A 26,739-nucleotide genomic window follows, 5' to 3' on the forward strand; every position below is an offset into this window, starting at 1 on the left:
TCATATTAAAGTTACATTAATATTATTATGTTGAATGAGTATAATTATGTAAAAATTGTTAACTTATTTATATAATTATGTTAAAATTATTATTGCTATATTGAAATTTTAATTGTTATAAGTGCATTAAAACATCACATAATTTAATATATTAAATTGCTACGTTACTTAATAAATAATTATTGCTATACGGATTATACTATTAATAATTATACAAACATCCATATATAAAAACAACGTCTCAGTATTTACCTATTTTTACAAAGTAATTAAAATACACAATCAACAAATCCTAATTTCTTAAAAAAAAAAAAAAAAAAAGGTAAGCAACTCCCAATTTCTTAGATAGTGATTTTCTGAAAAAAAAAAATTGGAACAAAAATTAACGATTCAGCTGATTCTACGTTCCGATATACCGATCCAACCCAAGTGTGACCGATCTGGATCACCTATCCGCTTTTTCAAACCTTCCGTAAGATAGTGCAATGCACATGTTTTCTCAGTAAATTAGTGCTATGCACACGTCTCTCGAGTAAAAACATTATAAGAACTAATACTCTTTTTTGTTAGCACTAATCGAACTTGAGATGTAGCACTGCGAAACGTCTGCTAACCGCTCCAACCTAAGCCCGATTCCTATAAGAACTAATAATTCATTTGTGGATGTATACCTATTTTCCGATCATGGCCGTTCCTAATTTAGCATCCATCATGTTAGCTTTAACTTGCATATCCATTATCCTTCTTTGTATTTTCCTTATTAATAGCTATTTAGAAGTGAGTTACATTTTCCTTGTCATACTTAAGTTGCCATGTTTTATTTCATATTATACAGAACGGTGTGGTTTGTATAAGGTTGCCATCTTAAACAATCAAATTAAAGCGTACCTCTAAATTTTATTATGATGTCAAAAACTCATAGGATGGCTTAAGAATTTATTTTCATCTCTATTTATAAAATCTTAAACTTCAAATATGGTTCAAATCAAGTAGACTTATAAACACTTAGAAATCTTGAAAATAGAGTGTCCAGATAATGTATTACAAAATACACTATTTTTAAGACTTCAAATATTCATATATCTCGATGTCGAGATGATTAATTAGAGGGTTGTCCGACATCAAAGTAACCTTTTATGATGGATTTTTGAGGTGCACCCTAATTCCACATTTTAAGGTTGCAATCTTATATAAAGGTTTTACTATTGAGAAAGGCTCTTATCATGATGATAATGGGAAACTTTAATAAATCATTAGAGTAATGATCCTATGAGATCCTCCCACACCTATAAATAGGATCTTAAAAGATCACCATTAAATTTGACACAGATCTCTAAAAAAGTTATCACATGAGTGTGGAACTTGACTTTTTAAAATATGTGTTAAATTTAATGGTGATAATTTGGAGTCCTACACACATGGACGTGAAAAGGTCTCATAAGTTCATTACTCATATCATTGGAGTTACTATTGTCATTAGAGCTTGTCATGATAAAATAAAGTAAAATGAATTTCCAAGAAACTTGTCACCAAACTTCCCAACCATACGGTTTATGTTGTATTTGAAAGTCAAGATGGATCAATCCAAAAAAGTAGGACTACTGCTTGTATTCTTCAATATATTTCTCTCGTTCGTTGTTGTATTTATGGAATTTTACGCTTTTATCTAATGAAATTAATAGTTAATTTTCAAAAAAAAATAAAAAATTCCAACCATAGAAGAAATCAATACATCGTTAACCCTGACAAATACACAGTACAAACATGCCCCCATGCAGCTTCAAACAAGACAGTTCAAAACACAATCCTAATCATCATCATCACCAGTTATGGTGGAAGATGATATACCTAACGAAGACGCAAAAGTTGCAGTTGTATCACCAGCTAGATAACCCTTGAGTCGATCAAGGTCGTCGGCTACGTCGAGCATGCTAGGTCGAGTAGAGGGTGTTTCCTGTGTGCACAGCAGACCAAGTTCCACAATCTCTAGTATAGCACAGTCCCACATCTTCTTCACCTCTGGGCTTTGATCCATGGTAGCACAGGCTAACCTGCTATTGAGCACTTTGTCGATGTGTCTTGGATAATGGTTTCTCACCCATCTTTGTAAACTTGATCCTCCAGCAAACATTTCATCTGTTGGTCTCTTCCCTGTTACTATCTGTAACACCATGGTCCCGAAGCTATACACGTCTCCCTTCACAGAGGGACTCCTCCCGAACCCATACTCTGCAAAAATTGAATTTCGTTGCTGTCAAATAATGAAACGCGATTCGAATTTTGCATGGATGGGGTGGAACATATTCTTCTTGTTTTTTTAGCTCTAGACAGCATGGTAGCTTTTCATTTCATAACCAGGGTCTACATTGGTTTCTTTTGGAGGAGCAGTAAGAAGTTGATAAGGAGGTTTCTATTTCATTGCCAATGATTTAGGGTTATGGGGGTCTCAGAGTTTGGGTTCCAACATTGATGGTTAGAATGCCAACAACTGCAGCAACAGCAGCAGAACATCAAAGGTTCCAATCCCACCTCTTACCTAACGAAACGAGGAGACTTCGTAAATTTTCTTTTGTTCTGTTATTTAAGCTTAAGAAAATAGCTCTCTTTATTATTTTTATTTATTTTTAATGATTGCTTCTAGAACTTATGAGTAATTTGTTATGCGACCCAAAATATTCTCAAATATTTTTCTTGCATCTGAAGATCAGTTTCATAAAAAATATGTTTTAGCTCAAAATTCCCCAGATATGACCCCCATAAAAAATGGACAGTCTAGATCAATCTTGAGAGAGATTTTAATTTGAGGAACTTTCTGAGCTAGAAATCCCCTTTTTTTTAGTGTTATAAACATGGCCAGTGAGTATTACTACTTGGACGCGGTTAGCATGCGGCCAAGCCCGCACATGTAGAAATACGGGCCCCTTAATAAATTTATTTTTGAAATAGAATTTGATCCTGATTTTTAGAAAATATATCATCTTTGACATTGAGATCATGAATAGGAGAAAATTAATAAATTTTGAAAACTAAAAATAATAATTCTATTAAAAAAACATTTGGACCATTAGTTTCATCTGTTTTTAGATGGGCCACCTATTTGCACCCATTTTTAAGATGGAGGTTCCGCATATTGTATAAATGCGGTCCAGCCCACATGAAACAATTGTTATTACTACTTTGGGTGGTCTGTGACCAGGCAAGCATTGCAAAACCTAAAATGCTATGTGAAAGCTATAGGCATTCCTAAATCTCTACAAATTTGGAAACAAGCTTCACCACTTTGACAGAGCCATGGACCCACAGAGCACATTCACTAGGCAACTAGTGGGAGGGGGTGAGGAGGAAGAGTCAATGTCATCAATGGAGAGAGATTGAGTGAAAGAGAGGGAGAGAGTACCTGAACCAATGCCATCAATGGAGAAGAGAGAGAGAGAAAGAGAGAGCCTGGACCAGCATTAATGTGTGTGAGAGAGAGAAACTGGACTAGTGCATCAATGGACCCACATATTTAAAGTTGAATTAGTCGTCAGAGAGAGGAAGAGTGAGCTCTCTCTGCAATATGGAGAGAGAGAGAGCTGTCTCCTGCAATATGGAGAGAGAGAGAGCTCTCTCTGCCATATGGAGAGAGAGAAAGAGCTGTCTGGTGCAATATGGTGAGAGAGAGAGAGAGAGAATTGTCCGGTGCAATGTAAGAGAGAGAGAGAAATATTTGGTAATATAAGTAATCAAATCAAAGACAGACAAGTAAGAGAAGAAGATAGATCTTAAGAGATTAGGAGAAAGATCAGTAGAGAGAGAACAAATGCTACCTGGAGCAATATATCCGATGGACCCGCAAAACACATCTGCAGTGTTTTCCACCGCCGCCTCGCCACCTGCAACGCTTCCATCCCCCGCCACCCTCATCACCAACCTTGCAATCCCGAAATCCGAAACCATAGCCATCATCTCTTCATTCAATAGAACATTACTAGGCTTCAAATCACAGTGTATAACTCTAACTGGTGCATGATGATGCAAGTAAGCCACCCCTTCAGCCATATCACTACAAATGCTAATAACTTGTCCAAGGCCAAGCCCACCGTTAGGCCCATATAGATAGCTCTCTAAGCTTCCATTTGCCATGAAGGGAAGCACCAAGGCCTTGAAATCAGGCAAGCTACAAGCTGTTATGATCCTCATTAGATTTCGATGCCTTATCTTCTTCAAAACTTCACACTCTCTCAAGAAACTCTTGGTTGAATTCCCTCCCTGCAAATTCAAAACTTTTATGGCAGCCTCTGTTCCATCTTTCATCACTCCTTTGTAGACCTGGCCAAAGCCTCCTGACCCAATCAGTCGTTCATTGTCGAATCCATTTGTAGCTTCTTCGAGCTCTCGGTAGCTGATTCTTGGGTACTTTGATTTTATATCAATTGGTGTAGAATGCTCGGTTGTGGTGGGACCCACTGTCTTTAAGGCCATGGAGAGACACACGCTGGTTACAGTGAGAAGAAATAGAGTTGAAGAAACAATGGCAATCACTAGAAAGAAGGCCTTAATGTGGTGTGATTTGTGCTTTTTTTTATTCTGGCAAGGTGACATGCCAGAAAATGACCCACAAAGATTGGGATTGCCAGAAAATGAAGAATTGGAGAAGTAGGTGAAGGGACCAGAACTGGGTACAGGTCCACTAAGCTCATTGAATGATAGGTTTAACAGGGATAGAGCTGTGCATCTCTCTAAGGATTCAGGTATCTCACCGCAAAGATGGTTAAAGGAGAGATCGAGAATTCGGACATTCCAAAGGCCCCCTAATGCCTCAGGAATAGGCCCTTGAAGTGAATTATGAGAGAGATTGATTGACTCAGCCCCTACACAGCTCCCAATTTGTGAAGGAATGGAGCCTGAGAAGTTATTTGACGAGAGAGAAAGCGCAATAACCTTGTCAAGCTTACTAAGCTCTAAAGGGATCGAACCATTTAAGAAATTATGAGAGAGATTGAAGTAAAAGAACAGATTGTGCAATCCTGCCACAAATTCAAATGGGATGGGTCCAGTGAGCATGTTATGAGAGAGGTCTACTAGCTCAAGCCTGATGCACCTGCCTAAGCTGGGGGGAATTCTTCCAGAGAAAGAATTCCACTGGAGAAAGAGACGCCTCAACTGAGATAGCTTTGAGAGAGAAGCTGGAATTTCACCTGAAAGCTTGTTTTCAGCCAAATCTAGTTCTCCCAATCGATCCAAATTTCCTAAACTAGCTGGAATATTTCCTTCTAACAAGTTTTTTGACAACACAAGCCTCTGTAGATTAGATAGCAAGCTAATCTCTTGTGGAATAGTTCCATTTAGGAAGTTAGCAGATAAATTTAGCAGGGTCAGGTTATAGAGGTTAGCTATATTTGGTGGGATTCTTCCATGGATTCGATTCTCTTGCAATTGCAGCTGCAAGAGACTGATTGGAAGGAGCTGGCCTATATCATCTGGAATCTCACCTCCAAGAATATTTCCTTGGAGTTCAAGCTCCAATAGACCTGAACAATTAGAGAGAGAAACAAAGAAAGGCCTTAAATTCGTGTTGTTATCGTGACTCACCAGGTTGTTATGAGCGAGATGAAGGTATTCCATTTTCGGCAACCTCTGCACAATCTCGAAAGGCAACTCTCCATTAAGGTGATTATATTCGAGATCCAAAGAGCTCAAATTTGAGCAATTTCCAAGAGAAGACGGTATATTTCCACTAAATTGATTAGAATATAGGAAGAGGTCTTCAATATTAGGCAACCAGTTCCCAATTTCAGGTGGAATCTCACCAGAAAATTTGTTTTCAGAAAGGTCCAAGACAAACAGGGTGCTGCAATTTTGGAGTAAGGTCATTGGGAACTGACCCACAAGCAGGTTTCCACCGAGGTTCAAAAACACGAGGCCTGATAATTGACTAAGGGTAGCCGGAATATGACCTACAAGCTGGTTTCCATGGAGGTCGAGCATCGAGAGCTTAGAGAGAAGGCCAAGTTCAGATGGAATACGTCCATTGAGGTGGTTTTCTGAGATGTCAAGGGTCGTGAGTCGAGAGAGGTTAGAGAGAGAGGGAGAGATTGTTCCACTAAGATTGCTTCTTTTGAGGTTGAGCATGGTAACCCTGTGGTGTTTACAAGAAACACCAGTCCAATTGCACACAGGATGGTGCCTGTCCCAATTGGAGAGAATGCCATAACTGTTGTCTAAAATGCCTCGCTTAAATGCGAGTAACGCTTCATGATCTGTGTGGATGTTATGGGTAGATAGAGCTAGTAGGCAGGGGTAGAAGAAGAGGAGATATAGGAGGCGAGTTATAGAGAAACCCATCTGCAATATCCTGTGAAGTGCAAAGGGGAGGACCAATTTGACTTCATTATTGAGGTGATAGTGGTGGTAGTGGTGAAGAGTGATAGATAGATAGATGGAGAGAGAGAGAGAGAAAGGGGAGAGAGAGAGAGAGAGAGAGAGAGAAGATATATAGATAGATTGTATATTTAGGGGATTTGGTGAGAGAGAGAGAGAGAGATTCAAAGCATTTTGGAGGTGGGAATGATTGACATTCAGACAAGAAGAGTTATGAAATGCCTTTGGAGCCATTGTTGTTCAGATAGTGTTCCTTCAGGGCCAGATTGTTTGCATTAGGGGTGGCATGTATCTTTCCACTCAATGTGGTCAAAAACTTCTTTATAATGGAAAAATTAACAAGACCATTTTTAAATTGTTCAAAGTACTCTTCTGTGTTTAGAATCTCTCACAATAATCCAAAATCCTTCATCTAAAATTAAAGGTTTAGAAATTCCTTCGATACATAACATCACTACAATTTACATTTCTAGCATACAAAATATTACAAATGGACAAACCAAATTTTAAATGTGTATTCGTATGTCCTGAATAATTACATATATCTAGTTATAAAGAAAAACTTTCCTCAACCTAATAACTCAATTTAATCTGCATATCTCAGCCAGTTAAAGATGCTCCCAAAGTTAGCCAGGTGAAGGTTTAGAGTCATAAACGCATACTTTTTTCTTTCTTTCTTCTACCACTAAACACATACGATCTTTGTGCACCCATTTTAAATAGAAACTACAAAGATAAGATAAACATAAACAAAGAATGATATCGAAAGGTGCTTACCAGTTGATCTTCTGAAACCACTAGTATAAAACTCAAAGAACAATATGAACCTCTCTAACCATATCTTAGATACGTGCAAAAAGTAATTAAATAGTAATCTATACAGGGGGAACCGATTGGGTTTGTTCACACTGCAAAAGTTTCTTAATCTTATTTATTTGGAAGAAAACCCACCTTCTTAAGAAGGAATTGTTTATTCAAATGAGTTCAAAATGAAACCAACCATTTAAATGAACTCCACAGGTAATTCTCTCACTTTTACCGTTTTGCCCAATCTGCTATAATTGCTTGTGATTTGTCACATCCCAGTCTGAATACCATGTCGAGGAAGAAATGGTTCAAAACTACAGTAAATATAGCCTTCTAGCTATAACAAGAGAGAATATGACCAAAACAGTACAAGGGATAAGCATGTGTGGATTAAAACAATATCTAATGGTTCAAATGAAGAGCTCCAAGCCACTTGACCATGGTACTTTAACACAACAAAGACAACACTGGCACGCAGACATAGGGTTCTTCCAGCATGGCCATAAGTTTGAAAAACCTTTTGTTAGGAATTAAACCTTATTTAGAAAGGATACTTCTAGAAATTTATTGATGGGATTCTCAAAAATGTTTAAAAATGGAGGTGAGTTATGGAAAGAAGATTCAAGAGCCTCGCCTTTGAAGTTGCATAATTTTGATTATGACTTGACCCCTCTTGATTCCCCATGTCACCAACATTTTCGCATACGACTCCAAAACAGACACAAATAAGTAATTTCTTATCTCAGGAAGCAACCATAATTTGGCATGTTGGATGGCATACACATAGTGATATTTGTTATCGAGAGAACCAATTTAACATGTGAGCCACCCAACACAGTCCCCCCGTTGGGACGTTCACGTATTAACAAAATAGTTACTGAGGAATAAAGAATCAAAATAAGAGTACTAGAGACTTGAATTCCTGTTTGAAGGTCAAATTATTATTTAATTACATATACATAAATGATAGGACCATAATTCAATCACTAATATGATTGATTCTTTAACTTTAGTATTAGAGTTGGACCTCCTGGATATTAAACCCAGCCATTTCTATCCTGCTCAAGAAAAGAAGACAGAACTACCATCTTCAGACATCATTTGGTGTCATGCCTCACTAACCAATGAATATAATCACATAAATTTATTTACAATAATTTCATATGTCCATAAAATTTGCTCATACTCTATTGCTTTATCTCAGAAACCCCCGTATTCAAACTTATCAATCTCTCTTTTTTTGTCTTCTTTTCACTTTCCATCTTGTCGTTTTATTTCTTACTTCCAGCCTATAGTTCATTCTCTTTCTGCAATCTTCCTCGCATAATGACAAAGGAAGTTTTTTCCTGTTATGAAATTATTAATGTTGCAATGTAGAAGAGGGTTTCATACCCTCCAACTTAGAGATTCCTTTCTTCTTTTGATGCATCCCATATCTCAAGATTCTCAACAAATATATTCGTGTCTTCTAAATGATAACACTGGTAGTCTGGTTCTGCTATAAGATTTTACAAAACAAAACAATCCCAACAATCCTGTATTATTTGTAACTATCCCTTGAATCAAACATTGACAATTAGCTGTTATACAAACTATCAACAGAAGCAAAAAGATTAATTGTGATTTACATACTTAATAGATGCAGCCAAACTTAATATCAACACCAAAGATTCGTATGAGCAGTGATAAAGCTCAAAAAGAATTTGACCGTTCTGCACAATGTGGTTGGAATGTGGTTGGAGAAGAATGCACTAGAACATTCAGCATGAAACTTTTCAATCACTCGAAGAGATCTACAGGGAAAAGGATAGCATTGCCTGTCCACACAACAAACTGCATCATTACTTGCAGTGACTATAATCTCCACGGAAAGTATACTATAGTCAATGAACCATGGAAAACCATACTCCATTGGTGTCATGACCATCTGATGAAATGACACATGGTTATACACAGAGAGAGGGATCCACCAGAACAGGACAATGCCCCTTAATGGTGGGTTCCAGTTTCTCTCCCTCTTGTCCATCATTGCACCTTGGTGGTCATGACTCAACCACTCCTTTCCATAATCCATTACACTGTAGCGTATATTCTCCCATCTAACCCTATAACTACCATTCAAAAAAATAGTGATTAAAAGAATAGAAACAGTGATTAAAAGAATAAGAATGAGGAAAATGTATCATAAACTTGTACCTCCATAATAGATACTAGAGACGGTTCATCTGGTAAAGAACGCTTCTGAGGTTTTGGGATTTTTATCTGGGACTGTATTGTGTTAAGCTGCTCACTTATATCCCTCAGCATCTTGAGCTCTTCCTCTCTCCTCTCGGAAGCCTCCCGCTTCATATCTTCCCTCTCGCCTTCTAGTCTCTTCAACCTCAAATTAAGCTCCTGAATTTCGACTAGCGAAGAAGGATCACAATTTTTGGAATTCAAGCATTGGTCAATATCACCCATAATACCATTTTCTGCAGTAGATAATTTTCTCTCTTGGCATAGAAATGGCAACGCTTTTTTAATCCAATTCAGATCTTCCCATTCATATGGCCCTTTGACTTTGGTGGGTGTTTTTTCTGGTTTCCTAAGCCTATCCCCATTTTCCAATACCAATGTGTCAGGGAATTCTTCACAAGTTTCAGGTTTGTCATGATCTTGCTGAATCTCGAAAATATCATGAACACCCAAATCCTTATCAATTGAACGCTCAACCTTCTTTTCCGTCATTTGAGGCCCAAAGCATGATATAAATCTATCGAGTTCTGATGAATCACAATCCTCTTCAATTTGGGTTGTTAAACGTCCCAGACCCATATCTTTTGCCTTTTCTTCTCTGACTGAATCAAATGGATCTTCTCCACCAGTAAGAGTGGAATACCAAGAACACGACCTACTCCCTGCCTTCAAACTCGCCGAGTAAGCTGCAATTGCCATTTGGAGTTCCTTGTTGGTGGTGGCCCATTCAGCATCAACCCCACCACTAACGCTATTCCTTTGAGACAATTCCGCTATCTTTTCATTCATTTTCTCTATCCTCTCCAAGTAAGAATCACAATCCTCCCAATTGGGCTCCTCAGAAACCTCTTCACAATCTCCAATTGGGCAAGTGCCCCCATATTGCACCTTCCCATCTTGCTTATTTACAGGGCCTTTGGCAGCACCTTCGCAGTGAACAACAAGCTCCTCTGGTTCTGATTCCGGTATAGGCACTTGACCAACAGATTCTAAGCAAATTGGGAGAGAAGAACGCCCCCCACTCATACTCCCTTTCTCAAACTGTGGATCTTTATGTCTTAATATAGGCAAGGAAGTATTCCTCCTTATCAATCCATGATCCCCATGTCCACAATAAGCTTTCGACTTATCTTCAAGATCACTGAAACCCAAGCTCAAAAGTTTGTGTTGATAGGCTTGAACTTGAAACTTTAGGGAAGAAATTTCCATCTCTTTCCTGTACATGAGGTCCTCAAAGATTGCTAGAGATTCCTGGGCATGGTGCATCTTCTCCTCTGCAAGTCTCTTGTATTGTCGGGCCTCCATCATTTCTGCAGCTTTTTCTTCTTGTAAGCGCAGAATCATGGCAAGGGCTTCACTTGCTGCAGTGGAAGCGGCTTCTCTCTCCTCATCTAAATCTGAATAGAGCTCTTGAAGAAGTCGGTGTTGGGTTCGAAGTGCTTCTTTGAGAGCAGCTACCTCACCATCAACCAATGCTGAACACTTGTGGACTTCTGTTTCTTTCTCCATCTTTAAACTACTAGTGCATGTCCTGTTTCTTGAGTTTTTACACAGCTGCAGCAAAAATTCTGGTATTATTTCGAAGTTTTGTTGGGTTCTCCTGATCTAGATTATGGTTTTCTCCGCAATTAGTCAGCTGATGCCTGAAAATTCAAATTAACCATCAGTGACTTCATATGATGAATATCTTTAAGGGCGTACAAACTTGAACAACAACTAAAATAGGCATAGAGCACATATCCAGCAAACACACATCTCAAGTCCTTAAGAGAGGGGCTCCAATATGTTGAACAAAAAAGAAAGAACTCATCCAAATTCAGAATAAAATCCTAAAATTAATCATTCAAAGTGAGAACCAATACATTGCTAAATAAATAAACAAATTTAGAAGAATCACCCATTCTCACAAAAAAAAAAAATCAGCAGGCCCAAACAAAACGAAGAAACCCATTAAGCATCTCTCAACAAATAACAAAGGATGCAATAACTTTTAAGGAAAGCTAAAATTCGACCATCGTAAAGGAAAACTCCATAAAACAGCCACATGAACAAGCATTGAAATCAGCAATCTGATAAAGAAATACCTACCAAAAAACACATCAACAGTCTGAATTGCCACAACGGAACCAACCCAACTTTGTCAAAAGAGGAACGATTGGAACCCGCTGTATTCTCTCTCTAAAAATTGCCATATTCTCTGTCCAAAAATTTGAACAGTTTGCGAAAACTGCCAAACAAGACAAATAGGCCTAACCCCACTGAAATTTCTCTCTCTGAAATCCACCAGCCCAATATAAGCATAAAAAAGGAAAAAACAGATAACAAATCCTGCAACAGAGACTGAAATTTCTCTATCTAAAATCCACCACCCCAATATAAGCAATAAAAAGAAAAAACATGTAACAAATCCTAAAACAGAGAAAGCCCTTCTAATTTATACACCATAACCATACATTCTTGGAATAATTAAATAAACAACGCAGTAAATAACAGAAACCGAAATAAAAATTGTTTAAAAAACAGTAAAAAGATTCCTTACCAGACAAGGTCCGAAGCCCATGATAAAACACCGACGGAAATTCAAAGCAACAGACAGAGAGGGCCCATCTTCCACGCTCTTCCTTTCTGTTTAATATGATTATTATGAATATTACGAACAATTGTATTATTATTACTTTAATTTAACTTTTCATCCATTAATAAGTATTATTTTTTCTTTAATTACACTTTTCGTCCGTTAATAACCTTCTTGTTTCCTTCTCTCTTTTATGGCAGTTATTTTTTTCTAACTTTAATTCAAGAAAATGTTAAAAAATCAAAATTCCCAAATTTGGAAATTAAAAAAAAAAAAAAAAAAAAAAAAAAAAAGGAGAAGAAGCAACCTTAAGCAACCAGGAAACTGATTCTATGTACGAACCTCAAATCCGCCCGAATCCCTCGACAGCTACCATCCAAAAATGGAAAGAATTAAGAGGATATTAGTGCAGGGTTTATTCCATATGTAGCCTTGGAAACTATGACAATACCAATATAGTCTTTGTTGAGCTTTGTGAAAAGTATGGCCTTTGCCTTCAATTATAGTTCCTTTTTGGAGCAAGAAATAAAAAAAATAAAAAATTTTATATAGAGCCGAGGCTCTAAGAAATCAAATTAGAACCTACCTCAAAATTTTCATTACAAGAGGTTGTTTTGATGCCCAAATATCTTCAAATTGATCATTTTGACATCAAGATGCATGGATATGAGAAAAAAAATAGATTTCAAATTCTGAAAATAGTGTATTATGTAATGCATTTTTGGACCGTCAATTTTCAAGATTTTCTAGTTTTCATAGATCAATCGATCTACACAATTTTTTAAGCATTAAACTTTATAATTAGAGATGAAAGTATATTTTAAGGCTATTGTAAAGATTTCCAGTATTGAATCCATATTTCTCGAAACTATTTGAAGGTAGGCTCTAATTTGATTGTTTAGAGCCTAGGCATGATTTAGTTGAACGATATAGATTTAACACATATTTTAAAACAATGTGAATATCCTATTTATGGGAAAGTGTTTAGATAGGGTTGTAGTTCTATCAAAATAAGTAAATCTTCCCCCTCGAAGTTCATCAAATAAGTGTTAGAAATCCTTCAAATCCATAATCTCAAGCCTTGACCATTTATAGTTATAAAAACAAGTTAGGATTTCAAGCCCTGAAAATAGTTATTATTGTAACATATTATCTAGACTGTTCATTTCGACCTACACTTGCCAGTTTTTGCGCTTCAAACTTTTTAGGTAGATTATTAAAAATTGATTTTAGAACCATTATGGATATTTCTATGCTCAAAGTTAACAATATATATGGAAAAAGCTAGGATTGGCCCAATAGCTCATGTGAACATATGAGCCCACTAGCTCATATGAGCCCAATGGCTCAGATTGAATCTGGGCCGATCAGACAGTCACGACCTCATTTTGTGTTTGAATTTTAATTTTTTTTTCTACAAATCCAAATCACTTGAAATTTTAGGCGTGTGTTCAAGCGCACCTAATGAAAATGTAAAAACAATTATTCACAAAAAAAATGATCAAAATACCCCCAAAAATTTTCAAGGGTATGTTTGTCAATTTATTTCATTTAAAATATTTTTTTGATAGTTTTCGAAGATTCAACTATTTTTTATGAACACACTCCTAAAATTTCAATTGATTTGAATTTGTAGAAAAAAAATTAAAATTCAAACACTACCAGATATCCGTGATCGTCAGATCGGTCCATATTCAATATGGACCGTTAGGCTCATATGTTCATATGAGCTAGCGGGTCCCAGCTTTATATATATATATATATATATATATATATATATATATATATATATATATATATATATATATATTTCTAGGATTCCAGATGAGTCTTTATTTTGTGTTCATAAAACCTACGTCTATATCATTCAACTAAAATGAGCTATTTATAATAATTCAACTTTTCTATGTATATCTTTCTTAATAAAGACTTTTTCCTTCCAAATTTTCCTAATAAAAAAAGAAGTACTAAAAATGTCCAAAATAGAAAATCCCACATTGGAATTTGGCTAAAATCCATAATAGGCATTGCGGGCTCACCGAGGTACCCCAACAATTTGTTTTAGTATTATTCCTGTTATTGTCCAAAAAAAAAAAAGAGCCAAGAAATATGGTCAAGAAGAAATTGAGTGCAAATTAGTTGAGGGAAAACATGTGTTTGTTATGTGGGTGCGGTTTGTATAGAGCCTAGGCTTTAAACAATCAAAGTAGGATGAACCTTAAAATAGCATCGAAAAATATGGTTCCAATACTGAAAACTTTTGATAGCCTTAAAATATATTTTCATCTCTAATCATAAAACTTAAAGCTTCAAAAATAGTATAGGTCGAGCAAATCTATGAAAACTTAAAAATCTTGAAAATTAGCGGTCTAAAAATGCATTACAATATGCATTATTTTCAAAACTTGAAATCCATTTTTTTCTAATGTCTATACATCTTGATGTCGAGATGATCATTTGAGGATATTTGGGATCAAAACAACTTCTTCTACGGAAATTTTTGATGCGTGCTCTAATTTGGGCATAAAAAACAACCTCTTCTAGTGAAATTTTTGATGTGCGCTCTAATTTGATTGTTTAGAGTCTCGAATCCATATAAACTTTTTCCTTTTTTTAATATATTACCTTTTTATGATAAAAAAATAATTTCATTTCAAACAATAAACCAATGTTTTCCTTGTTGGAGATCAAATGGAGATATATCCAATTGTAAATTTCATAAATAAATAAATAAAAAAGACAATGACGACTAATTTTGAGGGAATTATACAATTTTATTCTTAAATTTATGTTAAAAAAATATGCATTAAAATAATTATTTTATTTTCTTCAAAAAAAATGTTTTCAAGTTAGTTCAAAAACTATACCTTCTACAACTTCTATAAAATAAACCAGTGTATTGATTTTCGCTTTAAATGAGTTTAGCAACTATGATTTGAGATAGGAGTTAGGATTGTTGTAGGCTAAGGATCAACATCAATTTTTATTCGGTGCCGAGATTGTATACCATGAGATCATTTATCTTTGGTATAGAGAAATCACAATTATTTATATAAATCTGATAGCTTGGATGTGTTATAAAGTTCAAAAAATTGCTTTTAAACTTTAAGCTTGATCAATAAAATAAAAACAACAACCCAAGTTCACATCCAAAACTCAACATTAACTGTAAACACCTTATGCCAAAAATAAATGACTCATGATATATTTCCCTTCTGCCATCCGTCTTTGACTTGCTACCGTAAGGATTAAAAAAACAAAAAAGAAGCACTGAATTTCTTTAAAATATATATATATGTCCTTTCAAAAAAATATACTACTTCTTTGTAAAGGAGAACTTGAAAAATGAAAAATAATATAAATAGATGGGTGCAATTTGTATAGAGCCGAGGCTCTAAACAATGAAAGTAAAGCCTACTTTCAAATAGTACTAAAAAATGTGGTTTCAATATTAGAAATTTTGTGATAGCCTTAAAATATATTTCGATGAAATTTTAAGCTTCAAAAATAGTGCTTATCGAACAAATCTATGAAAACTTGAAAATCTTGAAAATTGACGATCCAAAAATACGTTACAAGATGCACTATTTTTTAAAATTGAATTTTTTTTTTTTCCTCATGTCCATACATCTTGATGTCGAGATGATCAATTTGAGCGTATACAAATATAAAAACATCCTCTAGTGAAGAGGTGGGCTCTAATATAATGGTTTAGAGCCTCGGCCCTATATAAACTTTTTCGATTCTTAATTTATCGTAATTTATTGTCATTTTTATTGGGGCAAAAAGTTATGGTTACAGGTTACAGTAAATTGCAAAAGACTGATGTCCATCATTTGTTGTCATGCATATAAAGATGTGCTTTATTCGGTTAGAAATTGACACTCGACTTAAAATTACCGCCCTTCTAAGATAGTTTTCATAAAGTACATTTTTATATAACACGCATTTTATTGCAGTGAGAACCAATAAAGCTAAAAAAATTATCAGTTTATTTTTAAGATATTTAATATTCTTTTGGGGTTTTAGGGTTTTTGAGTTTTAAGGAGTTTTTGTCTTATAAGAAAATAACCTTTTAGGAAAAAGAGATTTACTGCAAAATTTTCAAACGTATTTAAGAAGGATAATCACAGTCAAATTCGATTTCTTGTAACCAGTATTTTAAAAATCAGGATCAGGACGGAGATTGGCCCTGGCAGTACCGATATAGATCTCCATGAAAACAATATAATAAAATAAAAAATCTTTTGTTTTCAATAAGGTTTAAAAAAATGAGGCGGTCACCCAAATCGTCCTCACTCATATATGTGTCAGATCCGTAGATCGCCGTTTCGGACCGAAAAAATGGCCGAATTGTCAAGTTTTATCTCAAAAGTTTTTCAAAAAATCACTATAAATCTCTAAAAATAGTGTTCTTTTAGTTTTTAACAAAAAATTAAAAGTAGTGCATTATGTACTTTCATTATTTTGTAAAAATGCGTAAATATTGAGACGTTGAATAGCAAGAGATTGAAATTTATGTACTTTTCAGATATAAAACATTTTCAATGAATTTTTTCTGATTTAAACCATTTTAGACAATTGTTTTTTATATTTAAAGCATTTAAATTTTTTTCATATTTCAATGAGCAAAAAGTTTGAAAGATTTGTTCATGGAACATTTGTCCTTATTTCAAATAATAACCAAGTAAAATGTAACTTTCAGCTTTTTCGCTTATTGAAATTTGGCTGAAACTTTCAATTTCTTGAACAAAAGATTTTGAACGAAACTGAAATCATTAGAAACTATTTGGAACAAAAATTGCAAATTTTTCTACTAACTGAAATAATGGTCGAGAATTTCATTCAAAGAATGATCTAAATCAATCATTTCAATTTTGAAACTAAAGAGAAAAAGGAAATATAGATGTAATTCAAAAACTGATTAAAGAAAAATGATAGTTCAAAAATTGCGGATCAAGGCTGAAAAGAGAGGAGAAAAACCCCACATTTTGAGCCTCTAGTATCTGTGATTAGAGATTTTAATCGTAAAATCTTTTTACAAGGACTTTCTAGACCACTAGGAGAGGATCAAAATGCAACAAATTTTAGTGAAAAATGGATGACAAGCGAGCAAAAAAGATTAAAAAAAAAAAAACCAGAAGAGGAAGAAGAAGAAAGAAAAGAAAAGAAAAGAAGGTGGGCAGGTGAAAAAAAACCACAAATTTCGATCTCTTGGTTTTGGTGAAATTGGGTTTTGCTCTAGAAAATTTCAGTAGGGCAATTGCAGATTAGTCTTAAATGATTAAAATAGAACAAATTTGAGAGATAATAGCTAAAGAATGAAAGAAAAAGGGCAAAAATTCGATCATGGTCCTCTCTCTCTTGAAAAGCAAATATGCTTTGAATCCACATATTCTTTTAAAAAAAATCAATCCTAACTGAATTGCTTGACATAAAGGGCGATTCTTGAAACACTACTTGTAACGACAAAATTGATTAGTTTTGAACAACCAAATATAAATAAATTTGATAAGTATTTAAATTCTTCGAAAATTATGATCCACAGCTATTTTTTAACGCTCCATGTTTTTTTTACTTAAAATGCCTTTCATGGTTCTAATAGAACCGTGACGGTCCAACGGTACTAATAGTGGTTCAACGCCCTATTTTATAAACCACCATAGGGAACATACTCTACTAATGATTCAAAAACCTTGAATCATCGCAGCACTAAATGTACCGTCATTAGTGTTTAAAAAAACATCGAGTCGAACAGGACTCGCCCAGGTCGACTCGGGAATCGTCATGGACGGATCGAATCGGCGAAAAAAACGGGAATCGTCCAGTTCTAGAGAGAACCGGATGATTCTGCACAGTGACTCTCTGATTCACTGTACGGAATCGGCGTGTCCCGTACAGTGAATCGGCGAGTCCCGTACGGATTTTTTTTTTTTTTTTTTTTTTTTTTTTTCTTGTAATCCATGATAGATTTTTTTGTAATACTTGATCGATTTTTTTGTAATGCATGATCGAATTGTTTTTTTTTTTTTTTGTTATCCATGATCGAATTTTTTGTTTTTTTTTGTTTTTTTGTAACCGATGATAGAATTTTTTGTAATCCATGATCGAATTTTTTGTAATCCATGGTCGAAATGTTTGTTTTTTTTTCTTGTAATCCATGATCGAAGTTTTTGTTTTTTTTTTTTTTTTGTAACCCATGATAGAATTTTTTGTAATCCATGATCGAAATGTTTGTTTTTTTTTCTTGTAATCCATGATCGAATTTTTTGTTTTTTTTTTTTTTTTGTAACCCATGATAGAATTTTTTGTAATCCATGATCGAATGTTTTGTAATCCATGATCGAAATGTTTGTTTTTTTTTTGTAATCCATGATAGAAGTGTTTGTTTTTTTTTTTGTAATCCATGATCGAAATTTTTGTTTTTTGTTTTTTGTTTTTTTTGTAACCCATGATAGAGTTTTTTGTAATCCATGATTGAATTTTTTGTAATCCATGATCGAATTGTTTTTTTCTTTTTTTGTAATCCACGATTGAATTTTTTGTTTTTTTTTGTAATCCATGATCGAATTTTATGTAATCCATGATCGAATTTTATGTAATCCATGATAGAATTTTTTATAATCCATGATCGAATTTTTTGTAATCCATGATCGAAATGTTTGTTTTTTTTTCTTGTAATCCATGATCGAATTTTTTTTTTTTTTTTGTGTAACCCATGATAGAATTTTTTATAATCCATGATTGAATTTGTTGTAATCCATGATCGAATTGTTTTTTTCTTTTTTTGTGATCCACGATGGAATTTTTTGTTTTTTTATGTTTTTTTTTTTTTTTTTGTAATCCATGATCGAATTTTATGTAATCCATGATCGAATTTTATGTAATCCATGATCGAATTTTTTGTAATCCATGATTGAATTTTTTGTAATCCATGATCGAATTTTTCGTAATCCATGATTGAATTTTTTGAAAATTTGTGGTGTTTTTTTTTTAATCCATGATCAATTTTTTTTTTGTAGTCCATGATAGAATTTTTTGAAAATTTGTGATTTTTTTTTTTTAATTCATGATCGAATTTTTTTTTGTAATCCATGATAGAATTTTTTGAAAATTTGTGATTTTTTTTTTTAATCCATGATCGATTTTTTTGAAAATTTGTTATTTTTTTTTTTTTAATCCATATTATTCAAAGAGAAAATGAGAGAGATGATGATTCTGAGGCCACCCTATCCCAACCATATTATTCACATATCGAGTCCCAACAGCAACAGTGTAGGGATGAGCACGACAGTGCAGGTGAGCATGAAGGATGGACAAGCTTCAGGGATTTTAGATTGGGAACACAACAAAACACTAACACTCAGGGATTTGGGAATAGTCAGACGCCTGCTAATATCGATGATTCGTTTTTAGATCGAATCAATGAATTGTTAAACGAATTCAATCAATGGCACCAGCGTAACCAAGAAGAACAATAACGTCGTCTATCATTTTATTTTTAGATCATATGTTACTAATTTTATGCTTTATTGTAGTCCATGTATGTTGATATACTTATTCCATGATAATTCTATGTTTATTTTTTTTTGTGATGTAAATTAAATGCTGAATGGCGGTTCATGCAGGGAAAGAACATATCAATATTCGCATATTCATTCAAAAACATGAAAATTCTTAATGGAGTACCCTCATTTCTTATTGAATTCCTAAAAAACAATATTTATAATGAATTTTAATAATTTTTTCGGATTTTTTTTAAGCTTTATTCTGAACGATTCACCCAATTCTCGATCCAAATCGCCGATTCGTCGATCCGGATCGATTTTTTAGGTACTCGATCCGGATCACCGATCCATTTTTTAAACCATTGACCGTCGTTGTTGCTTTAAGACATTGAATCATCAAGGTAATATTAATACCATAATAGTGACTTGAACCATGATAACAGTAAAGGGCATATTTAATACAAAATTATAAAAAGTTAAAGAATGAGGATGAACATAGATTTTTAAAAATTTGAACCTCTTCCAGATTGCAGTAGAAAAGAAGGATATTTTAGATGAGGATAAAGTTTATATAGAACCGAGGCTCTAAACAATCAAATTAAAGCGCACCTCAAAATTTTCACTAAAAGAGGTTGTTTTTTATGCCCAACACCAAGATGCATAGATATTAAAAAAAATGAATTTCAAGTTTTAAAAATGGTGCATTTTGTAATGCTTTTTTGAATCATCAATTTTCAATATTTTCAAGTTTTCATAGATCTACTCAATCTACACTACTTTTGAAACTTTAAATTTTATAATTAAATATGAAAATATATTTTAAGGCTATCATAAAGATATCCAGTATTGAAACCACATTTCTCGACATTATTTGAAGGTGGGCTCTACTTTGATTGTTTAGGGCCTCGGCTCTATACAAACCGTGCTTTTTTTATATAAGGGATTGTTTATAAAAAAAAAAAAGAGGTCAAAATGAGGTCAAAATTATTATTATCCTTTAAATTTCAAAAAGGGTGGTTGTAAGAGTGTTATTGAATGGATACAAAGTTCCAAACAAAAATCTCAAACCTTGCAACTCACTCTAAATCATCCAACTTGACATCTAATGAGTGGGTATAGTTGTGACCTCCCTGTAATAAAGATAAATGATAGACAGTCCATTCTAGTAATTGCCCTAATAATAACAACCTGACTTAACGCACCCAAAAAAGATAAGCTAAAAATGACCAAAATGTCTCTTCTTTGTCTATGAAGTACTGCTGTCTAGAAAGACAATCTAGACCCTTCCAGTTCCAGCTCATACTGTTCCATAAGTACGTAGGACCATAAAATCTTTATCCATAATAACAAAAATAACAAAAATTATTATTTTCCTGATATTTTTTCTTTCGAATAGTGTCTTAAACTGCCATTTCCTTTAGCGAAAGGAAAATGTTTTGATAGGGCTACTGCCCTTTCAAAATAGGTAAAGCCTCACCTCAAAACTCATAAAAAATTGTATTTTTGATATAGAAAAACCTTCAAATCGATCATTTCGACATTGACCATTATGGTTGTGAAAAAACTTTCAAGTCTTAAAAATTGTTTATATTGTAACACATTATTTATATCTTTCATTTCGCCCTAAAAATAAGTGTTCACGGATCTGCAAGACTTGCACTACTTCAAAATTTGTAGTCAGTGTTGAAAATTGATTCTAAAGCCATCACAAAGATTTCAATGTCCAAATTACTTTCTAGACAAGGATTCGAGGTGAGATTTTACTTTGTTTTATAAAGTATAAGCTGCATCCTTTAAAAACAAAAAATAAAATAAAATAAAAAAAATAAAGGAAGGAAAGATACTCATTATCTTGTGTATTGTCTTTCCATGGAATGTGTGTAAGCATGCACACTAATGCGAGTATTAATTGGTACGTGTTCGGAGTAGATTTTTGAAAGAAGAATAAAATAAATATAAAAATAATATTTTTAAAATATAAAATAATATTTAAAAAGTTATGTAGCATTATTTAGTCCATCTAACAAATCAACATCGTCTGGATTAATCAAAATTGATCAAACATCTATTTTGATTAATTATGAACTAAATCTAATTTTTACTTTGAATCAATAAAATCAAAACACTATCCAACTGGTTCGACTATCTGATCCAAGTCAAATTTGAAAATATGGTAATTATACATAGAAAAGCCCGTTCTTAGTCAAAGTGAGGTAACTGCTCGATGAAACCCATTTCAACCCTCCAACCAATCGGTACTGGACCGTGATAAGCCTTGTGGACATATTTGATATCATATTTCTCCTTCACTGCAAAGTTGGAATTATTTGGGTGTTTTTATTGAGGGGAAAACTTTTCTATGTGAGGGTGTAGTTAGTGTTAAGCCCTAATTAAGAAATTTAAAGTTTAAAAAATAATACACACATAGTGAATCTAAAAACTTACAAATTATATGTTTCAAGATACATATATTATATTGAGAGCTTGAAATCTTTTTTTTTTGGTAATCCATAATTGTTGATGTCAATACAATCGGTTTGAGGATTTTTCAGCACTCGAATTGTTTTTTGATTGGGTTTGTAATTTTTTAATTGATTTTTAAGGTGAGGTCTTACTTTTTATCATAAAAGCTTAATCATAAAATTTGAAGTTCACTCAGTCGATACACTAAGAAGGGGTGTTGTAGCATTTTCTTTTAACCTCAAACAATATGATTTAGAGCACGTTTGATATATGAAAGATATGGTTTTGGAAACCTCATCTTCCTTCCAGGGAAGTGGATAATTCAAGTTCCATGATACCTCATGGAACTTGCGGCATCTACTTTTAGCCTTAAAGAGGAGGGAAGCTGGGGAATCCACTTTACATCATCTTCCTCCTCAAACATTCCAAACACCACGCTCTTTACGGACGTAAGTGCCATTGTCGGGAGAGGATGAGGGTAATCGATTTTCCCATGTGAACTCATTTTCTTTTATTGAGAACCCTGTTAATCCTAATGGTGACAAGCAATTCTTGGGTTTTTCGTCTCTCTATATTTAATAAACTTTTATTGTCGCCGTCAAACGGCTAAAAAAAGAGGATTATGAGGAAACAGTTTCCTGTGGAGCTTTCCCAACGGCTACTCTCCGTGGAACCCACACGCAATATCCATCCAATGCTTCTCTTTTCCAACCAAACACGTATCAAACCCAGAAAGTTAGAGATCGAGAAAAGGAGAAATGAGAGGCAGAATTAAATAGGAAAGTGCGTTTGAGACGGTCCGAAATGGAATTTTTTTTTTTTTTTCTCAGTCAAATATCTCCCAATCATTCCTCAAGCGCGCGCGTATACTATGTTCCTGTATGAGCATACTGTTCATTTGCTCTCTCTGGTATCTAAAAAAGTTAAATAAAAAAAACCCAAAAACCTGGAGAATTTTATTGAATAAAAAATCAATTAGATTTTGAGCTCTTATCGCTTAGATTTTGCTGTCCAAATAATGGATGGTTCTCATTCAAATTTAGTGCATTATTTTTTTTTTTTCTCACTGATTTACCTTTTTTTAATAAAAAAGTTGGTATCTACGTAGTAAATGATTAATCCCCAAAATTTTGCGTCCTAAAAATACATTTAACTTGGTTTTAGGCTAAAGGAATAAACGAACAAGTTATTCCTGCAGGAGTACAAAATCATTAGCCTCAACTTCTATATGGAGCGCCCAAGGGAGAGAGAGAGGGGGCCATACTGAAAAGACAATGGAAAAAGCAAATTCAGAAACCTGTGAAAATATTTGGAAGAATTTCTTTCAAATATTTTCACATCAATTGGTGTTATTGCATTTTTTTCACACCAATCGACAGTAAATTGATATGAAATATTTTCACATACCGCATGAAATAATATTTTCACATAAAAATATTACCCGATAAACATTTTAACTCAATCCAAACATGCTCGGAGATAAAATTACAAATTGAGAAAATCATGTATAAATGTGAGGAAGTTTGACATATATTTTATGCAGTTTATATGTATTTCGTGGAAATTCAGCTGGTATTTCTTGTTGATGCAAACAATGCACGTGAGATAGACTAGTAAGAACATGGTGTGTTAATGGCCAACAGGTGCATCGTGGGCTTTCATCCTCACAGCAAGATGAACTCGCGTTGAATTTGTCTCCTTTCGTTGGCATTTTGTTTTAGGTGAGTGATTTCATACCACAATAAACCACATTTTTAGAAAATTATATTTGTGGTATTTGCATGACTTCAAAAATAACTCACACCATTTCTTCATCACAATAATTAATCTAAAAAAATATAAATTTGCTTTACAATCTAGATATAGTCAAAATGAGTCCCCTTCCAACAAATAATCTAAACTATTCATTTGGTGAATTTCAAGATTTAGGCCTTTACGAACTTAAAATAATTTTTTTTTTCCTTTATTAACATTGCTCATCTAATAATAATAAATCCATTTAAAATATTTAGAAAGAGAAAAATACTTATAAGGCATGGATTTAACCAAAATGGACAACCTATATGAATTGGGTTAAGAAAACATTTTCTATGGTGTCTTTTCAAAATTTTCATTTTTGTGATTGTTCATTAGAATGAAAAGAACATATATTTAAAATTTGGGGTTAAACAAATAGTTCTAACATGTTTTTTTAAGATTGTAATTATGAAACTTAAAATTTAATAAAATGGTACAAATCAAGCATATCCATACACACATGGAAATCTTGAAAATAGGTGGTAAGATAACTTGTTACAAGATACATTATTTTTAAGATTTAAAATTCTAATTTTTCTTTATATCCGTTCATCTTGAGGTTGAGATGATTGATTGAAAGGTTCTCCAACTTCAAAACACTCTTTTCTACTAGATGTTTGTGGTGCACCTTACTTCTACAGTATTAAGTTGCAATTGTACTTATAAATATGAGTATTTCTTTAACCCTCAACATGTTTTGAAACTTAATACCCTTACCTTACCATACAATAAAATTTTAAATAATTAATCAAGAGTAAAGTAAAAATTCTTGATAGAAAGTTTATCATTTATTAACTTTAATGGATGATGACATCATCCACATGAGATGTAACATCACCTACATAGAACAATAGTTGTAGTTTCACTATTAGTAAATGCCACAAGTTTCTTATAGAAATATCTATCAGCGCCATCCTAATGACAAAAAAATGCTCTTATTCAAAAAAATTTATATTACAAAACAAGAGGCAATGAGTGTTAAAAAATTTTGAGTACTTTAAAGAAATACTCATATGAATATCCTAACATAACTCTTTTTTTATTGAGGTTAATATATTGAAGAGATTACAACTTAAAATTTGAGGTCCCAAAATTAATACTTGACGGATTGTACCCAAGATAATAAATTGATAATATACTCCAACCGGAGCATAAAATCTTTTTACAATATGTATATTGTTATCTTAAATTCTAGACCCCCTAGGGTAAGGGTGGCAACAGGTCAGGTCAGGCTAGACCTGGACCCGAATAGTATTTAGGTTCAGGTTTTGGACTTAGACCTGACCTTCTTGGTCCAAAATTTGGACCCATATATGGCCCGAGGTCATATCTACCCGTCGGGTCCCAAGTTTAGCCCAGTCCAATACCACCCCTACCCCTAGGGCATGGATTGAGTGGATTAACTTTTGGTCCTTTGTTGAGTGGTTTTTGAAAATTTTATGCGTCGTTGTAAATCAATTTTGGCAATAATAATAAAAAGTTAGTGTTAAAATTCCAATAAAAAGAAGGGTAAGCTTTTTATACTTCCCTTACAGCATAAAAATATTATGCTTCTCCTTATCCAACCGTCCATTCTGAATGGACAGCTAAGATGGCCCCAATCACAATGTCACATCTCTACATTATTTTGTTTTTATTTTTATTTTTACAAAATATTTTGACATCAAATTTTGAGCATCCAATCCTCTCTTAAACTCATACTTGTAAAAAATATAAAATAATATTATCGATAAAATAAAATGACCAAAATACCCTATAAAGATTCAAAGGGTATTTGGTCATTATATTTTATCGAAAAATTCATTTTAATGTTTTTTTTAGGTGCGCCTTAATGAGAATATGACACATACCAAATTTCATATTCATACCATTTGTATAAAAAAAATTTAAAAATAAAATACTTTGAGAAGTCGGATCTAGATCAAACGGTGATTGGCTCACTTGATCAAAATTGGACGGCTGGATGGAAGGGGAAGCATATATCTTCTATGTTGTAGTGGAAGTATAGAAACATTTCCTTAAAAAGAATAACGCATATGCTATGCTCTTGCGGGAGTATACTATTCATCTTCTGACTCACTCAAAACATTTACTTAGGAGAATGTTTTTAGTCTAAAATTTTGGAAAACACATGATCATTTTGAAAAAAAAAATTGAATTTTAGGTTTTATGACACTTCTATCCAGCGTTTCAAAATTTAACGGTCTCTATTCAATCTTGAGGCGTAAGTTTTTTCTAGTACATAGAGAGTTTATCTTAGAAATATTTTTGCCGAAGTTATTCTATCGGCCGTAAAAGTTATTTCTAACAAATTTTGAGATCCAAAAAGTATCCACAGCATGTATGTTGCCCGAGGGAGGAAATAGATAGTATCCTCCTAAATGAGTAGAAAATATTTTCGCTAAAAAGAACATGGAAAACTCGAATCGAAAATTTGGGGATCACCCCTCTTTTTCTCTTTTATAATCTCCCTAAAAAGTAGAAAGTAGAATCCATATTTCCGTTGGAAATATTGAAAAAGAGATTATGTCTTGTGTGTGTCACCTTTAGCAGTCAACCCTTACTTTGGTAGTGAACCAGCCGACTAAGTAATTTAAAATAGCCGACCTTTTTCGAAAAAGAAAAACTAGAAGTAAAAAAAACCTTAGTGCCACGCCTTGGGAGCCGGTCCTTGCAATTGGATAATTTGTCAAAGAAAAAAATACACATAAAAAATTTCCATAAGTTTTGTTCTTTTCAAGTGGCAAATATTATCGTTGTATTTTATTATGTTTGTAGATTGTGTGGATGTCTATTAAAATATGAGAGATGCGTTGAAATAAATTCTGACTTCGTATTTTTGTTTATAAAAACTTTCATTATATAAAATGTTTAACCAACCTTGATTATTAACTTTGTTTTTTCACGGGTTTGATAAAAAAATAATTTGGGAAAATATAAAATTAGTGAATTGGGGCGGGGGTTCTTAACTTTGGACTGATTGCAAAGTTT

General features: G+C 33.5%; 2 protein-coding genes across 7 annotated transcripts; both read right to left on the reverse strand.

Moving 5' to 3' along the window:
• Window positions 1-1,718: 1,718 nt before the first annotated feature.
• On the reverse strand, window positions 1,719-7,399 carry LOC18446873 (putative leucine-rich repeat receptor-like serine/threonine-protein kinase At2g24130). 2 transcript variants are annotated; one of them, XM_088854442.1, is made up of 3 exons: window positions 5,575-7,386; window positions 3,810-4,452; window positions 1,719-2,229 (listed from the first exon to the last, which is right to left on the reverse strand). In XM_088854442.1, the coding sequence occupies exons 1-3, from the start codon at window positions 6,595-6,597 to the stop codon at window positions 1,808-1,810; spliced, it is 2,088 nt and encodes a 695-aa protein (XP_088710568.1). In that variant the 5' UTR covers window positions 6,598-7,386; the 3' UTR covers window positions 1,719-1,807. The 2 variants fall into 2 exon arrangements, with proteins under 2 accessions (XP_088710568.1, XP_006857039.2); XM_006856977.4 differs by having other exon boundaries at window positions 3,810-7,399.
• A 1,277-nt stretch (window positions 7,400-8,676) lies between these two features.
• On the reverse strand, window positions 8,677-12,452 carry LOC18446874 (uncharacterized). 5 transcript variants are annotated; one of them, XM_020675224.2, is made up of 5 exons: window positions 12,323-12,452; window positions 11,945-12,030; window positions 11,494-11,678; window positions 9,367-11,048; window positions 8,677-8,987 (listed from the first exon to the last, which is right to left on the reverse strand). In XM_020675224.2, exons 4-5 carry the CDS (start codon window positions 10,912-10,914, stop codon window positions 8,964-8,966), a joined length of 1,572 nt encoding a protein of 523 aa, XP_020530883.1. In that variant the 5' UTR covers window positions 10,915-11,048; window positions 11,494-11,678; window positions 11,945-12,030; window positions 12,323-12,452; the 3' UTR covers window positions 8,677-8,963. The 5 variants fall into 5 exon arrangements, with proteins under 5 accessions (XP_020530883.1, XP_088710569.1, XP_088710570.1 ...); XM_088854443.1 differs by lacking the exon at window positions 11,494-11,678 and having other exon boundaries at window positions 12,323-12,384; XM_088854444.1 differs by lacking the exon at window positions 11,494-11,678 and having other exon boundaries at window positions 12,288-12,347.
• Between the last annotated feature and the right edge of the window lie 14,287 nt (window positions 12,453-26,739).

This window comes from Amborella trichopoda, chromosome 12 (genome assembly GCF_054954075.1).
Source record: "Amborella trichopoda isolate Santa Cruz 75 chromosome 12, AtrichopodaSantaCruz75HAP2 v2.0, whole genome shotgun sequence".
In the NCBI taxonomy this organism is placed as follows: Eukaryota; Viridiplantae; Streptophyta; class Magnoliopsida; order Amborellales; family Amborellaceae; genus Amborella; species Amborella trichopoda.

Bases quoted from the DNA above. Each gene is read 5' to 3' on its own strand.
- LOC18446873 (XM_006856977.4), bottom strand. From the start codon at position 6,597: ATGGCTCCAAAGGCATTTCATAACTCTTCTTGTCTGAATGTCAATCAT. The intron at 2,230-3,809 runs GTAGCATTTGTT...CAATTTTTGCAG, and splicing joins CATCGGATATATTGCTCCAG to AGTATGGGTTCGGGAGGAGT.
- LOC18446874 (XM_020675224.2), bottom strand. From the start codon at position 10,914: ATGGAGAAAGAAACAGAAGTCCACAAGTGTTCAGCATTGGTTGATGGT. The intron at 8,988-9,366 runs GTACAAGTTTAT...TTGTGTGGACAG, and splicing joins CTCTAGTATCTATTATGGAG to GCAATGCTATCCTTTTCCCT.